This window comes from Oryctolagus cuniculus, chromosome X, assembly GCF_964237555.1.
Source record: "Oryctolagus cuniculus chromosome X, mOryCun1.1, whole genome shotgun sequence".
In the NCBI taxonomy this organism is placed as follows: domain Eukaryota; kingdom Metazoa; phylum Chordata; class Mammalia; order Lagomorpha; family Leporidae; genus Oryctolagus; species Oryctolagus cuniculus.
The window spans coordinates 44399276-44417350 of record NC_091453.1 but is presented as its reverse complement, the minus strand read 5'-3'; the positions used below and the strand labels follow the sequence as shown (position 1 = coordinate 44417350).

General features: G+C 45.5%; 1 protein-coding gene across 1 annotated transcript; it reads right to left on the bottom strand.

Moving 5' to 3' along the window:
• Positions 1-10885: 10885 nt before the first annotated feature.
• LOC100356070 (profilin-1) lies at positions 10886-11347 on the bottom strand. The gene has a single exon (XM_002720054.1). The coding sequence runs from the start codon at positions 11345-11347 to the stop codon at positions 10886-10888; it is 462 nt and encodes a 153-aa protein (XP_002720100.1).
• Positions 11348-18075: the final 6728 nt, after the last annotated feature.

Here is an 18075-nt window from a genome sequence, read left to right as displayed (position 1 = left end):
CAGGCAGGACAGCGGCCCAAGGACTTGGGCCATCCTCAACTGCTTTCCCAGGCCATAGCAGATAGCTGGATTGGAAGTAGAGCAGCTGGGACTGGAACCAGCGCCCATATGGGATGCTGGCACTGCAGGCAGTGGCTTTACCTGCTATGCCACAGTGGCGGCCCCTTTCACTCATATAATCAGCCAGCAAGTTACTGTTGTGGGACACAAAGTTCAAGAATCCCCAACTGGATTTATTACATGTTCTTTTCTCAGCCTAAGAGATGAAATCAAAGTAGAAATGTAGATAAGGTGCAGGTAAGAGAACAGGATTTATTTGAAGTGATAGTATCTGGGGCTGGCGCTGTGGCACAGTGGGTTAAAGCCCTGGCCTGAAGTGCCGGCATCCCCTATGGGTGCCGGTTCTAGCCCTGGCTGTTCCTCTTCTGATTCAGCTCTCTGCTATGGTCTGGGAAAGCAGTAGAAGATGGCCCAGGTCCGTGGGCCCCTGCACCCACGTGGGAGACCCAGAAGAAACTCCTGGCTTCTGGCTTCAGATTGGCGCAGTTCCAGCCATTGCGGCCAACTGGGGGAGTGAACCAGCAGATGGAAGACCTCTCTCTCTACTTCTATCTGTAACTCTTTCAAATAAATAAAATAAATCTTTTAAAAAATGATAATATTCATTCAGAAGTGAGTGTGGACAACCTCCCTCCACGAGGAGAGAGGGAAGTCTGCTCCCACCCAAGTAAGGTCACCCTTTTGTTGGGTAGGGGATGTTTCCTAATTTAATACCCAAATGGGGTGGTATTTGGGTAAGGTTCAATGCGTGTGGTGATATCTGGAAAGGTTTCATATGTCTCCACATGGAGCTCAGCATATGCATGGTCATCATGGTGTCTTGCGCATGATAGGAGAGTGTGGCTCAAGTGCATTATGGGAAGTGGGTATGCTAAGCCTGTGACCACGTTGGATCCCCACACAAGGGGGTGGGATTTTGCTATGCATGGCTCTGGCAAGGAGACTGCTGGCAGTCTCTGAGCTCCTTTTCTTGGATTAATTCCATGTTTAGCCTACATCAGTAATGCATTAATTGAGAAGTTCCTAGCACAAAAGTCTGGTAATGGGGTTACAAGACAAATAGTAATCGCTTGGGGTAACTTTCAGCCTATTAAGGGAGAAAAGATATGTATATGCATAGTAAGGACTAAAAGTTGAAAATGTTAAATGTTATGGGGCTAGTGCCATGGCGCAGTGGGTTAATCCTCTGCCTGCGGCGCCGGCATCCCATATGGGCACTGGTTCTAGTCCTGGCTGCTCCTCTTCCAATCCAGCTCTCTGATATGGCCTGGGAAAGCAGTAGAAGATGGCCCAAGTCCTTGGACCCCTGCATCCACATGGGAGACCAGGAAAAGGCACCTGGTTCCTGGCTTCAGAGTGGTGCAGCTCTGGCCATTGAGGCCATCTGGGGACTGATCCAATGGAAGGAAGACCTTTTTCTCTGTCTCTCCCTCTCACTCTCTGTAACTCTACCTCTCAAATAAATAAATAAAATCTTAAAAAATGTTAAGTGTTATGATAAAGGTGCAAAAAGAAGGTGGAGATAAGAAAGACATGAGGGAACACATCCAAACTTAGGGAACAGGGAATGTCCTTAGAGGATGATGTCTGGTGGCTGAGTCTAGAGAAACAGTTAAGGAATGGAGTGGGGTCAGGAAGCAGGTCAATTCTGAGAACACAATGGGCAAAACTATGAAGCATGTCATGAAAACAATGAGTTCGATGTGGCTGGACTGCAGAGGGAAAGAGATGAAAAGTGAGCACCAAGACAGCAGAGGAAGGTTAAGACTAGCTTCTGAGGGGATCTAAATGTCACTGTGAGTATTCAAAATTGTGGATGGGTCCTCCCAACAAGAATCAAGCTTCCCTGTTCGGGCCTTTAGCCTTCCTACAAAGGTCTTCCCTTATGCCTTTTGGGAACAGAATAGCCCTAAGTGGTATAGGTAAGGTGATAATCAGGGATCAGAGAAACAGACAAAGGAAATATGTCACCACACACTCTTCCAGGTTGCCTCTAAAACTTCTCCCATGGGGGTTGGTATTGTGGCATAATGGGTTAAGCTGCTGCCTGCAATGCTGGTCGGCATCCCATCTGTGTGCTGGTTTGAATACTTTGAATTCAACTCCACTTCCAATCCAGCTCCCTGCTGATGCACCTGAGAAAACAGTGAAAGATGGCCCAAGTCCTTGGGCTCCTGCACCCACGTGGCAGACCTGGATGAGCCTCCTGGCTCCTGGCTTTGGCCTGGACAGGCCTTGACCATTGCAGCCATTTGGGGAGTAAACCAGTGGATAGAAGCTTTCTCTCCCCCCCCCCTCATCTCTGCCTTTCAAATAAATCTTAAAAAAAAAAATACTCCTTCTATGCCTGGCAATCTGAGATTGCTACTGCATCAAAGCTGCCTCCTAGAACTGTCACTGGCTGAAAATATCCAGCATGAGGCCAGCACTGTGGCACAGTAGGTGACAGAATCCCATATGAGTGCCTGTTGAATCCCATCTTCTTCACTTCTGATCCAGCTCCTTGCTAATGTGCCTGGGAAAGCAGTGGAGGATGACTTGAGTGCTTGGAACCCTGCCACTCACATGCAAGTCCTGGATAGACCTCTAGGCTCTTGATTTCAGCCTGTCTTAGTCCTGGACATTGCAGCTATTTGGGGAGTGAATCAGCAAATGGAAGATATCTCTCTCTTCTCCCCCTCTCCTCTCTCTCCCTCCCTCCATCCCTCCTTCCCTCTCTCCCTCTCAGCCTTTAAAATAAGTAAATAAAATCGTTTTAAAAAGAATTTTTAGAAAAGAAAATATACAACATGGCTACTGACTACATCTCCAGCAATGATTTGCAGCTATTCTAATATCATCATGGCCGACATTCCTGCTTCCATCATGTACCTGATGCCATAACACTTCTGAGACTACCTAAAAAGGCCAAAAATTGGGCAGTCACCAAATTCCTGGAAATCCCTGCCCCTTTCTGGAAAATGTTACCAAAAGAACTACCCTCTATGCTTCCAGATTACGTAAAGTGAAGACCCCGAACGTTTTGAGTTGTAGCTCACTCTAGAGTGTACCTACACACCCTCTTGAGTGTATACTTTTTTTTTTTTTGCTAATAAATGTTACACCCTCTTATCTTTACCTACATCTAGTCTTCAAATTCTTTCATGCATCAGAGGCAAAAACCAGGACTCCTTAGCTCCCAAACACAAGGGTTTCTATGTGCAGTTCAACTTACTTATACAAGGCGCATTCAGTTTCTAGGGAAAGATTTCACTATAGCAACAGGCTGGTGCCATAGACTGGCCAGCAGTGCACAGCTTCTCTGAGTACAAACAGCAGGGTTTCTGCAGGGCAGCCACCATCTGGAATCCTTTTCCTTTCCCAGTGTACCAGCAGTGGGCTTCAGTCAGCCATAGGCCCAATTAAGCTTCTTGATGGGGGCATCTGGGTGCTTTATGTTGTCCTCCAGTGATTTTTTTCTGGGCCCCTCTAATTAAGTAGTGAGGCCATTTTTCCTCAGTAGCCCTATTTTTGTCTCTTTTTTTAGGACTCCATGTCAAGTCCCTCTCTTGCTCTTCAGGGATCTGTAGTATACCACGGTGAGGCTGCATCCAGGAAACCTCTAGAAAATATACTTCCACATTTAATGTTTTCTTTGGTTCATTGCCCCACCACTATGTCGAGCTCTTTTCTTAACAGCTGTCAGTGTGAAAAAGCCTTTAGGGAGTTTAGTTAACTATAAGCTCAATGTGAGGCAGCAGTGTGCTGTGGCTGCCAAAAACAAAAATTAATTCAATTTAATTATAATGAGAAATCTCAGGAGGGCAGCAAGAACTTTAGCTATGCTTTGTTGCTCCACTTGGGGAGGTAGCACCTGCTGCCTCACCACCATGCTTGAGGATGCTGCAAGTTGAGAGAGAAAACTGTCCTGGGAAGCTGCAATCACACTGGCCTCCTGGCAGTTCCTCACCAGACCAGGCTTGCTCAATGCCTTTGATCAGGCATTTTTCTCTGCCTAAAATATTTTCTCCACTTCTTGTGAAAAAGCTCACTCCTTCCCTTTCTTAGGATTCTAAAGAGAAATCTTCTCTCCAGAGAGGCTGACCCTGACCTCCGTATTTAAAACAGACCTCCCACAGCAGATGACAATTCAAGTATTAGTCCCTGTCACTCATGTGGAAGACCCAGATTGAGTTCCAGGCTCCTGGCTTTGGCCTGGCCCAGACTTAATTTCCATGGGCATTTGAGGAGTGAACCAGCAGATGCAAGATCTCTCTCTCTCTCTCTCTCTCCCTGTTCTACTTTTCGAATAACAAAATATAAAAAAAAAATTAAAGATTGGGTGGAGGTTAGCCTAGATATACCCTGTCTAACATAGTAGTTAGTAGATACATGTGACTATCAAGCACTTATGAGGCTTGTCTCAATTGAAATGCATATGTAAAAATGCACAGATTTGAAGGTTTGGCATAAAAATGTGAACTATTTCACAACTTTTTTTATTGATGATATGTTGAAATATATTTTTGAAATGTCTTGGGTTAAACAAAACATTAGTAAGTTTTTCTTTTAAAGATTTATTTCTTTATTTTGAGTCAGAGTTACAAAGAGAGAGAGAGAGAGAGAGATCTTGCATCTGCTGGTTCACTTCCCAGATCAGCACAACAGAGAGGGCTGGGCCAGGCTGAAGCCAGGAATCAGAGCTTTGTCAGGTCCTCTATGTGGGTGGCAGGGGCCCACACACTTGGACTATCTTACACTGCTTTTTCCAGGCCACTAGCAGGGAGCTGGGTCAGAAGTGAAGCAGCCGGGACACGAACCAACGCCCACATGGAATTTCAGCATCGCATGTGGCGGCTTTACCTGCTATACTACAACACTGGCCCCACTAAGTTCATCTGTTATTTATTTCAATGTTGTCCACTGTGGGGAGCAACTCGGACTAGACTGTTACTCGAATTAAGACTTATTCTATGCATCTGCTCTCCCACAATATGGCGCTGGGAGAGGAGTAAACAGCTTCTACGCAGCTGCCTCTCGCCAACTTGAGTGATGACCTGCAGGAGCTGATCCTGCTCCTGATTGCAGGAGAGCAGCGTACCCACACTCGGCGTGTGGGTAGCAGAGTTGGGATTGGTGGAAGAGGACTATAAAGGAGGAGAGAGACAGCATGCACCAGGAACATCTATCTGAAGGAACACCTGAGCAGCCCCCAAGAGAGCCGGCCGGCGGTGTGCCGCTCCCCCGCGGAAGTGGGGAAAGTGGCAGGGGGAACCACCCTTCCACGGAGGTGGAAGGGTCGGTAGCCAACCCAGGAAGAACCAGCAGCAAGCCCCGGAAGGGCTGAGCAGACAAAAGAACAGCGCAGGGTCCTGTGTCGTTCCTCCGCGAAGAGGGGGAGCGACAGTCCACTAGAATTTTTTTTTTTTTGAGATTTGAGATCTAATCTTATTTGTTATTCTTAACCCTTATTTTTTTTGACTGGACTCATTTAGAAGTAGAAGCTGTCAGAGAAGACAACCTATGTCTCTTGGAAACGTCCCTGGCATTTTCCTTTGGCCTCCTTCATTCTCTTGGCGAAAAGTTTAGCATATTCTGCAGCTTCTTCCTTATTATTTTTAGTACGCTGTTTCTTCAAAACAATATGCCAGCATTTGTGTTGCAGGACACCTGGAGTAACAAGATACTGAATCTTGCATGCTTTGGTCCTAGATTCCTTACCTTCCTTGTTTGAGGGCTTTCTTACAACACAGTGGCATACATCATCTTCTTTAGAGAGACCGAAAAGTTTCAGATTCTTCGGGCTCTTTTAGGCCCCAGGTGACAGGGCATCATGGTATCAGTCAATCCAGGCATCTCTCTCTCTCTTTTTTACAAAAACGAAGTTGAGAACAGTCAAATTGGCATCGACAATGCAGCCCTGAACAGATCTGCAATTTCTTTCTCTGATTCTCTTTGGTCTGTAACACAAATGCCCTTTACTCAACAGTAGGCAGACCCGGCCACAGGTCAAGACACCTTGCCACATAGGAAAATCTTGTTTGTCATTCCCATCACTGATTCGGACCACATAACCCTTCCATTCTTCAATCAGAGCATTGGCAGCAACTTCCATGGCCATACAGTTTTCATTAAAAAAGTACAAAGTTTACATTCATCATCCACTTCAATGAGTTTCTGGCAGCCAGTTGCTGTGAAGGAAATATTCAGCTTCATTTTTTTTTAAAAAATATTTTATTTCTTTACTTGAAAGACAGAGTTACAGATATGCAGAGGCAGAAAGAGAGAGGAGAGAGAGAGAGAGAGAGAGGTCTTCCATCCGGTGGTTCACTCCCCAATTGGCCGCAATGGCCGGAGTTACACCAATCCGAAAAGCCAGGAGCCAGGAGCTTCCTCCAGGTCTTCCCACTTGGATGCCGGGGCCCAAAGACTTGGGCCATCTTCTACTGCTTTCCCAGGCCATAGCAGAGAGCTGGGTCAGAAGCAGAGCAGCCGGCACTCGAACCAGTGCCCATATGGGATGCGGGCACTGCAGGTGGCGGCTTTACCCGCTACACCACAGCGCCAGCCCCTCAGCTTCATTTTGAAGCAGCTGATTGCCTCCAAGGTGCCACAGAAAAGTAGAAAATTTAAAATGACCTATGTAACTGGTATCATAGTTGTAGTGGCTAGCACTACTCTGGAGACTTTGACCACTTCCATGTTTAAATGCAGAGCTTTACAAGCTTGTGAAGTATGTGTGTTCCTGTGTGGGGGCATTAGGGGCAGAAGGGGATTTATGTAATTAACACAGAAGAGGATTCTCTATAATCACTGCTCTTAAGGACTGGTTACAGCAGGGTCAAATAAGCACCCTGGGTTATTACTCAACCCCATCTTTCTCATTTCTTCTTTTTGTTCAAACCAGTTTGCCCCACAGCTGCTAGACGCAAGTCTTCACCCCCTTTTGTAACTCTTTCTCAACCATACTTCCCCTAAAAGGGACACCAATGACCAAATAAATGGTTCAAAGGTGAGGTCCACATTGGAAGAGGAAAATACAGTCATCACTACCTTGAATAATCCACACCCTGCAGAATACTCATTTTTAAAAACCTATCTTTGCCTGAAAAAAAAATGATTTTATGCATGTAACCACATCTCCTGGCAGGGTCTCATGTTGTGTTATTCCAGAAAAGTAATAGAGAAGTAAAAGACATTGTCCTCCAAATTATAATCACCCTAGGAAATAAAATGTGTGTGAAAGTTAAACAAAAACACATAACAGTTCAAAAAATGTTGGTCAGAGTATGATTAAGGGCCAAATACCTGGAATGCTAGCACTCTAGGAATTCAAATCAGGGTCAGCCCCAAGAACAAAGGTCTGAGGAAAGCTTCCTAGAGGAGGTAGTACTTGAGCTGGTCCTTGAAGGATACATGTGATATTATACTTTCCTAGATTTTCAGAGCTTGAAGGGCCCTTAGAGACATAGTACATTCCTCACTGTATAGGTAAGGAGACTGAGGCCAAGGGAGAAAGATCACAGAAAAAGTAGAGGTTAGAGGTTAGAACAAAGGTTTTTCTGGTTCCCAGTCTACTACTCTCTCTACCAGGCACTTAGCAGGGAGGGACAGTAATTGTAGGTGTAAAGAATAGTTTAACAGAGATTCCAGGTGGGGTTGGAGCTCTGGTGTAGTGGGTAAAGCTTCAGCCTGTGATGCTAGTATCCCATATGGGCATTGGTTCATGTCCAAGCTGCCTCCACTTCTGATCCAGCCCCCTGCTAATGGCCAGGAAAAGCAGCAGAAAATGGTTCAAGTGTTTGGGACCCTACCACCCACGTGGGAGACTCAGATGGAGCTCCTGGCTCCTGGCTTTGGCCTAGCCCAGTGCTGGTCATTGCAGCCATCTGGGGAGTAAACCAGCAAATCGAAGATCTCTCCCTAATTTTTCTCTGTAACTCTTTCAAAATGAATAAATAAATCTTTTTAATAAAGATTTTATTTATTTGAGAGGTACAGTTATAGACAGAGAGAGGGAGAGACACAGAGAGGTCTTCCATCAGCTGGTTCAATCCCCACATGGCTGCAACAGCTAGAGCTGAGCCAATCCAAAGCCAGGAGCCAGGAGCTTCTTCCGAGCCTTCCATGCGGATGCTGGGGGCTAAGCCCTTGGGCCATCTTCCACTGCTTTCCCAGGCCATAGCAGAGAGCTTGATAGGAAGAGGAGCAGCCAGGACTAGAACCAGCGTCCATATGTAATGTTGGCACCACAGGCAGAGGCTTAGCCTTACGTCACAGCACTGGCCCTGAATACATAAACCTTAAAAAAAAAATATCCCAGGAAAGGGCATTTACCCTAATGGTTAAGATGCCCATGTCCCATATCAGAGTGCCTGAGTTCAAGTCCCAGTTCCTGACTCCAGCTTCTTTTTTTTTTTAAGATTTATGTATTTATTTTAAACTCAGAGTTATACTGAGAGAGAAGGAGAGGCAGATGTCTTCCATCCATGCACTGGTTCACTCCCCAGTTGGCCACAACGGCCGGTGCTGTGCCAATCTGAAGCCAGGAGCCAGGAGTTTCTTCTGGGTCTCCCACATGGGTGCAGGGGCCCAAGGACTGGGACCATCTTCTACTGCTTTCCCAGGCCATAGCAGAGAGCTGGATCAGAAATGGAGCAGCTGGGACCCGAACCGGTGCCCATATGGGATGCTGGTACTGCAGACGGCAGCTTTACCCTCTACGCCACAGTGCTGGCTCCCAACTCGAGCTTCTTGTCACTGTATTCCCTTAGAAGCAATAGTGATGGCTAAGATAATGGAGTCCCTGCCACCTATATGGGAGAACTAAATTGAGCTTCTGAATCCCAGCTTTGTCTCCAGCCTAGTCTCTGGCCGTTGCGAGTATTTGGGGAGTTAGTCAGTGGATGGGAGATCTTTATTTCTCCCTCCCTCAACCTCTCAAATAAATGATGTATTCTTTAAAGCCCAGAAGCTGAAATGTCTGAAGGACCTACTCTGTTTTAGTTGGCTTTTGGTTACTTTAACTAAAATACCTGAGAGAAGCTTCTTTGGAAGGAAAGTTTATTTTGACTTATAGTTTGGAGGTTCATAAGTCGAGATCAGGCAGCCCCAGTAGTCTGGCATCTGGCACAGCTGGCAATGGTCGATGTGTGTGATGAAACAATCTCACGGTAATCCGGGAAGCAGAGAGACACGGGAAGCACACCCAGCTTATATAACCACTCCTGTCTTTTTTTTTTTTTTAAGGGAAAGAGTTTATTAGGGGAAACCTGACAGACTGGAGGGAAGGGGCCAAGAAGGAAAAGAGGGAGAAGGACTTAAGGCATGCAGATCTGGCTGAAAAGCCCATGAGAGTATTTCAGGCATGGAAAGCCAAGACACTCTGGGGGAAAAAAAAATGAAAGATCTCCACGAGTGAGATCCCAGTGGAAAGAATGGGTCATCAAAGAAGGAGGTACCTTTCTCTGAAGGGAGGAGAGAACTTCCACTTTGACCATGGCCTTGTCTAAAAATTATCAGAGTCAGTGAACTCAGGGGGCTTCCATAGCCTTGGCAGCTCATGACAAGAGCCTAGGGTGATTACTGATGCCATAAACAAGAGTGTCAATTTGTTAAGTCAACAACAGGAGTCACTGTGCACTTACTCCTCATGTAGGATCTTTGTCCTTAGTGTGCTGTACATTGTGATTTAATGCTATAACTAGTACTCAAACAGTATTTTTCATTTTATGTTTCTGTGTGGGAGCAAACTGTTGAAATCTTTACTTAATGTATGCTAAACTGATCTTCTGTATATAAAGAGAAATGAAAATGAATCTTGATGTGAATGGAAGGGGAGAGGGAGTGGGAAAGGGGAGGGTTGCGGGTGGGAGGGACGTTATGGGGGGGAAGCCATTGTAATCCATAATCTGTACTTTGGAAATCTATATTCATTAAATAAAAGTTAAAAAAAAAAGAGGGAGAAGGAGATTGTAAGAGAGAGAAGGAGAGACAGAGATCAGGAGATGGAATGGGGCGGGGGAAGGGGGGAAGGAGAGAACCAGGGGTTCAAGAGCAGGTCCTTTTAAAACTTTGCTAGGGGGCAGGCAGGAAAGTAGGAGCAGTGAATCCCATTAGGATGGGGGTGGAGCTGACACCAGTGGTTGGCCCATGTGGCCACCTGGCTTCCAGCAATGGTGGCGGGGGCTAGAGTCTAGGATGGTGTCAGGGTGTAGATTGCGCCATAGATAAGACTGCACCATTTTCCTAACATCTCCCCCTTTTGTTTTTTATAAAGCAGGAGTTGTATGGGATTACATTAGTCCCAAAAGTCCAGGAGGGGTAGAGGGATGATGATCTGTCTTTAGAGCTACTTCCTGCTGACATGGGGTGACGAGGTACTCTCTGCTGGCATGGGGCAATGTCTCAAGCCACTGTCTCCTGGGCAGGGAGCCAAGTATATCCCTGTAGCAGCATTTGATTGACCCCCAGGTTGCTGAAGGCCTTTGAAGAACCACCTTCTGAGGACAAGACCCCAGTGACCTAAAGACCTCCCACCAGACCCACCTCTCAGATGCGCTAATTAGAGCAAGTCTCCACCCTTAATCCATTGACTATTAATCTAACACTCTGGAGTTTAACATCTTCATGAGTTTGGGGAGCCAGGTCCTGCTCAATCTATCCATAACACTCTCCAATTGGCATCTCTTCTCAACACATAATCACATGATCATCATTCACTGAAACAAACACACCTCCAAACCTAGTATGGGATATTTCTTCCTTAAGAAAGTTTTAATTTAGCAAGTGAAACATATGACACTGAATTCAAATTACCGGTGAAACGCCAACGCTGTTTATTTAGTTACACACGAGCCACGTGTTGATGAATGGCTTCTCTGATGTAACCCGCCATCTCAAAAGCTTTGAGGTTGAGCGGCCCTCCTTCTGTTCCTTTTTGTCCCATCACCACAAGGTATGCAGTTTCGATCTGAACTACTGTCACTGCCTGGCTGCCGCGACTCTGGCCTTTGGTGCGCAGGTCCATGGTGTTGTTGCCCTCGGTGTACAGGTTGTCTCGGATCAGCAAGCATTTGATCCCAGCAAGAGTGATCCCCTGGAGAAACAACTTCTCTCTCTCATCTTTTGCCAGCAGGATCTGAACTTCTTCCTGGGTCAACTGATTCAAGTTGCCTTCAGGATAAGAAGCTAATAGCCAGGGTGGGGAGTTGGTGATGATTGCAGCATCACAGCATACCCTAGTCTGTAGGAAGAGGGTGATACAGTCCTGCCAGACTTCTTGGCTGATATTTCTTATGCACTGCATGATTCACATAAGCTGTCTCTAGGAGATGAATCCAATGTTGGTCTTCAAAGGAGGGTCATTGACAGTTGGCTCAAGAAGTCCAATAAGCTGAGATGGAAATAAGCTAAAAACAGTCTATTTCATCTGGCCTCTCCCCAACAGCAAGGGGGAAGTGGTCTTGATGACTTGCATGAAGTTATGCCCCACCTGCCTTCTGCTGTGGGTAAGCTGTCTCTGGAGCAGCAGTGAGGTCACAAAGGCTCTGTGACCTTTTAAACTGACATCATCAACTACATCATCAATGACCCCTAGCAGTAGCTTTCTGAGGCTGTATCTGTAGCTAGTGAGATGATGGGGAAAGCTACATGTACTTACTTCCCTGGGGAATCATGGGAAGAACACCAACCCCTCTCCCCCAACAGTAGGAAATCCCTGAAAGTAGAACATAAATGGGCAATAACTGGGTTGGAGGCTTGAATGTAAAACAAGTCAAATGAGACTTACTGTAGCAAGTAGTATCTCATGTTGGCTAATCTTGCTGAGACCTGAGCTGCAGGTAAAAAGTGGAAAAAAACACAAGCTCACCAGTTCACAACTTCTTTTGGGACGACCACAACAGCCTCCTGATCAGTTTATTTGCATCCAGACTCCCTCCCTTTAGTTTTGTAACTGGTCCTTACCAGCTGTGAGTCTAGAGTCATTCATTCTCATCCAGGCATTCAACAAGTATCTATGAAGCAAGTATCTATGAACTACTAGTGCCAAGTAGTTTTCTAGGCACCAGGTTACAGTAAGTGAAAACAACAGAGACAGATCACTGCTCTCGTGGAACTGACATTTTAATGAAGAGGGACAAATAATAGATTACACTAGTATATTTTCCCTGAACATATATTATGAGCCTAATACTTTCTTCTTTCAGATCATTTCTCTTATTCTCAGGCTTTCTTTACTCCTGTGGGACTCCACTCTGATTCATGACTCTTCTGTGTTCTTCAGCAAATAACTGCCTATACCTTTATTCAACAAATATTTACTGAGTAATCATTCTGTGCCAGGCTTGCTCTAGACTACAGAGATCTACCAGTGAACAAATAGTCCCTGCCCTCATGGAACTTGACAGACCAGAGGGTGCTATAAGTAAATAGATCAGGTAGTATTGATAACTATGAAGAAAAATGGTTGGGGGAATAAAAAACATTGGAGAAGAAGTGCTGGTCATTTTTAAAAACTTTTATTTAATAAATATAAATTTCCAAAGTAAAGCTTATGGATTACAGTGGCTTCCCCCCCCATAACTTCCCTCCCACCCACAACCTTCCCATCTCCTGCTCCCTCTCCCATTCCATTCACATCAAGATTTTCAATTATCTTTATATACACAAGATCAATTTAGCATATATTAAGTAAAGATTTCAACAGTTTGCACCCACACAGAAACACAAAGTGTAAAGTACTATTTGAGCATTACTTCACATTGGACAACACATTAAGGACAGAGATCCTACATGGGGAGAAAGTGCACAGTGACTCCTGTTGTCGACATAACAAATTGACACTCTTGTTTATGGTGTCAGTAATCACCCTAGGCTTGTCATGAGTTACCAAGGCTATGGAAGGCTTTTGAGTTCACCGACTCCAATCTTAGTTAGACAAGATCATAGTCAAAGTGGAAGTTCTCTCCTCCCTTCAGAGAAAGGTACCTCCTTCTTTGATGGCCCCTTCTTTCTGCTGGATCTCACTCGCAGAGATCTTTCATTTGTTTGTTTTGCCAGAGTGTCTTGGCTTTCCATGCCTAAAATACTCTCATGGGCTCTTCAGCCAGATCCGAATGCCTTAAGGGCTGATTCTGAGGCCAGAGTGCTATTTAGGGCATCTGCCATTCTATGATCTGCTGTGTATCCTGCTTCCCATGTTGGACCGTTCTCTCCTTTTTATTTCTATCAGATAGTATTGTGCTGGTGATTTTTTTTTATGTAAGTTTCTTAGGTAAGGATTCTCTGATATGGTGGCATTTGATCAAAGATATGACAAAGATGAGGGAGTACACATAGAGATACCTGAAGAAAGAGCACTCCGAGCAGAGAGACGAGCAAGTATAAAGGGTCTGAGGTAGGACTATGTGTCATATACTTGATAAATATAAAGGACGTCAATATGACTTGAGCAGAGAGAGAAAATAGTGATCAAAGATGTAGTCAAGGGCCGGCACTGTGGCTCACCTGGTTAATCCTCCACCTGCGGTGCTGGCATCCCATATGGGTACTGGGTTCTAGTCCTGGTTGCTCCTCTTCCAGTCCAGCACTCTGCTGTGGCCCAGGAAGGCAGTGGAGGATGGCCCAGGTGCTTGGGCCCCTGAGCCCGCATGGGAGGCCAGGAAGAAGCACCTGGCTCCTGGCTTTGGATTGGCACAGCGCCGGCCGTTGCGGCCATTTGGGGGGTGAACCAACAGAGGGAAGACCTTTCTCTCTGGCTCTCTCTCACTGTCTATAACTCTACCTGTCAAATAAAAAAAAATGTAGTCAAGAGGTCCTAGACTTAAATCACATGTAGCAATGCACAGGCCATGATTAATTAAGGCTTTCACTTTTACTCTAAGATAGGGAGCCATTAAAAGGTTTTTAAAAAAGAAGTGATGTCATTCTGGATTCTAGAGTCCAGAAGATGCTATGTACAGAATGGATTCTGGGGGACCAAGGCCAAAGCATAGAGACCACAGGGGAGAGACTTAGGCAATAATCTAGGGAAGAGATAACAGTCTTGGGCCAGGGTACAGGATTGAGGAGTGGTTGGATTTAGGGAATACTTCAAAGCACAAGCTGATAGGACTTGATGAGTAAGGTGTGGAATATGAGAAAAAGAGGATGTTTCCAAAGCTTTTTGGCTTAAGCAATTTTAATTTGATTTGAATGCTTATGCTCCTTCTAAAATTCATGTTGAATCTTTTTTTATTTATTTTTATTTTTTATTTATGTATTTATTTATTTGACAGGCAGAGTGGACAGTGAGAGAGAGAGACAGAGAGAAAGGTCTTCCTTTGCCGTTGGTTCACCCCCAAATGGCCGCCGCGGCCAGCATGCTGCAGCCTGCGCACCGCACTGATCCGATGGCAGGAGCCAGGTACTTATCCTGGTCTCCCATGCAGGTGCAGGGCCCAAGGACTTGGGCCATCCTCCATTGCACTCCTGGGCCACAGCAGAGAGCTGGCCTGGAAGAGGGGCAACCGGGACAGAATCTGGCACCCCGACTGGGACTAGAACCTGGTGTGCCGGTGCTGCAAGGCAGAGGATTAGCCTAGTGAGCCGCGGCGCCGGCCATGTTGAATCTTAATCCCCAATGCAACAATATTAAGAGACGAGTCCTTCAGGAAGTGATTAGGCTAAGACAGTTCCATCCTTATGGATTAGATTAGTGCTTTTATAAAAGGGCTAGAGTAGGACCGGCGCTGTGGCGTTGCAGGCAAGGCCACGCTGGCATTCCATATGGGTGCCAGTTCAAGTCCTGGCTACTCTGCTTCCAATCCATCTCTCTGCTATGGCCTGGGAAAGCAGTAGAAGATGGCCTAAGTCCTTAGGCTCCTAAACCCTTGTGGGAGACCCAGAGGAAGCTCCTGGTTCCTTGCTTCAGATGGACACAGCTCTGGCCATTGTGGGCATCTGGGGAGTGAACCAGCGGATGGAGGACCTCTCTTTCCCTCTGCCTCTGCCTCTCTGTAACTCTGCCTTTCAAATAAATAAATAAATCTTTTAAAAAAAACAGCTGGAGGGAAATATTGCGGTGCTTTTTTGCCCTTCCTTTCCTTCTGCTATGTGAGGACACAGTATCTCTCCCTTCTGAGGATGCATCACTCAAGATAACATCTTGGAAGCAGAGAGCGAGCAGCCCTTACCAGACATGGAACCTGCTGGCACCTTGATATTGGACTTCCAGCATTCATAACTGTGACAGATTTCTTTTTTTTATATAAATTACCCAGTCACACATATTTTGTTATGGCAGTGCAAACAAACTAAGATAAACAAGAAGGATGGAGTTCCATTTCCTGAAATGAGAAACACTACAGGAGGAATATGCGTGAGGATGGAGGTAGAAATCGAAAGTTCTATTTTGAATGTGGTGTGCTTGAGGTGCCTCTAAAACATCCTAGTAGACAAGTCAGTAGGCTGTTAGCTAATATATAAGTTTTTTATTTTAAAAAGTTAATTGATTGATTAGTCTTTAAATGAAAGGTAGAGAGACAGAAACAGAGAGATCTTCTATCTGCTGCTGGTTCACTCCCCAAATACCTGCAACAGCCTGGAGTGGCCCAGGCCAAAGCCAGGAGCTTGGAACTCAATAGGGTTTCCTCATGTGAGTGGCATGGAATCAAGTACTTGAGTCATTATCTGTTGGTTTTTGGGGTGTGCATTAGCAGAAAGTTGGTACTCAGAGTAACACTGGGACTTGAATCTAGGCACTCTGATATGGGATGGCTGTCCAAAGCATCATCTTTTTTAAATCTAAATTTACAATGGCCCGGGCTGGGCCAGGCCAAAGACAGGAACCTGGAACTCTATTTGAGTCTCCCACATGTGTGGCAGAGACCCAAGCAGCTGGATAAAACTCCACAACTTTCCCAGGTACATTAGCAAGGAACCAGATTGGAAGTGGAGCAGCCAGGACTTGAACTGGAGCTCATATGGGATGCTGGCGTCCCAAGAGGTGGCTTAACCTCTTGTGCCACAGGATCAGCCTCCCCTTACCCTCAAAGCATCATCTTAATGACTGTGCCAAATGCCCACCAGAGTTTAGAGAACAGATTAGGGCTAGAAGGTTGTCCACAAATTGATGCTATTTAAAGCCATGAAACTTGATAACAGCATCCAGTGAATAAATGTAAATAGAAAAGAGGACAAAAGTCTGAGCCCTGGCAGTATTCAAACATGTAGAGATAGGGAAGATGAGGGAAATCAGAAATGGAGATTGGGAAAGAGAAGTCAGAGAAGAGGAGAGAGAGTGGTGTCCCTGAAGCCAAGGGAGGAAAATGTTTCAAGGAGGAGGGAGTGATTAAATACTGCTGAGAAAACAAGAAGAGGTCTGAGGACTGATCGTTGGGTTTTGCAGCGGAGAGACTATTTGTAACCTTGACAAGAACAGCTTGATGTACTAGTGGGGGCAAAGTTTGATTAGAGCAGTTACAAGGGAGAATGGGAAGAGAGAAAAAGAAATGGAAACACGACTAATTTAAACAAATGTTTGAGGCATTTTGTCATAAAATACAACACAAATGGGACAATTATAGGTGGGAGACAGGAATATGAGTCAGAACAGTTTTTGTAAGATTGTAAACATTATAGCACGTTTTTGTGTTGATGTAAATGGAAGGTGTGACAGCTAAGCAGGTGAGGGAGGATGATTGAGTGGATAAACACAAAGGTTGCCTTAGGAACACTCAGGAACAGTTTATTTATTGAAGGCACATTATATGGATTCACATACAGGGGAGCAAGCAGATCTGGTTGTAGAAAGATGTGGAAGTTCCCTTTTGATTCTTCTATTTTTATCATCAAACTAAGAAACAAAATAATCAACCGAGAAAGAGGATAACAGAAATGTTCAATTATCAAGTTGTGGAAGAGAAGATAACCACTAATTTTCATTGTGCCCTTCTCATATTCCTGACATTTCACACACATTACCTCTTTCTCCACAAGAACTATATGAGAATGGGTTTACAGGTGAGAAAACTCAGGCCCAGAGAGGTTGTAGAATTTGCCTAAGGTCATGTGTCATGAGCAAATAGCAGGGCCAAAATCTGAGCCTAGTCTGACTAGAGTCCACATACCCTTTTCACTATTCCAAACACCATGGACATGAGGTTTTTTTATCTGAGTAACTAGAGGTATGGCGGTGCCACTACCAGGAATAGGGAAAACTTGAGCAAGAGCAGGTGGCAGAGATGGGAGAAGGCAAGGGGCAGGGAGAGGGTATGAAAGATGAGTTAGTTTGGGTCGTGATGTCTTTAATGTGCTAGCAGGAACAATTAAGTGGAAATCTCAGATGGCAGTTGGAAGTTGTAAATTTGAGTTCAAGAGAAAGGTCAGGCCCAGCTCTGTGGTGTAATGGGTGGAACCGCCACGTGCAGTGCCGGCATCCCATGTGGGCGCTGGTTCGAGTCCTGGATGCTCCACTTCCAATCCTGATCTCTGCTACGGCGTGGGAACGTAGCGGAGGATGGCTCAAGTGTTTGGGCCCCTGCACTCGTGTGGAAGAACTGGAAGAGGCTCCAGACTCTTGGCTACAGATTGGCCCAGCTCTGGCCATTGTGGCCAGCTGGATGGTGAGCCAGCAGATGGAAGCCTTCTCTCTCTGCTTCTGCCTCTCTGCTTTTCAAATAAATAAATCTTAAAAAAAAAAAGGTCGTGGGGCTAGTGTTGTGGTACAGCAGGTTAACTTGCTGCCTGCAACACCAGCATCCCATATGGGCACTGGTTTGAGTTCTGGCTGCTCTTCTTCCATCCCAGCTCTTTGCTATGGCCTTGGAAAGCAGTGGAAGGTCCTTGGGCCCCTGCACCCATGTGAGAGACAGATGAAGCTCCTGGTTCCTTCCTGGCCCAGCCTTAGCAGTTGTGCCCATTTAGGGAATGAACCAGTGGATGGAAGATCTCTCTCTCTCTCACTCTCTGTAACAATGTCTTCCAAATAAATAAAATAAATCTTTATGAAAAGAGAAAGGTCACCAGGTTTGAGATGTGAAATTGGGAGTCCTC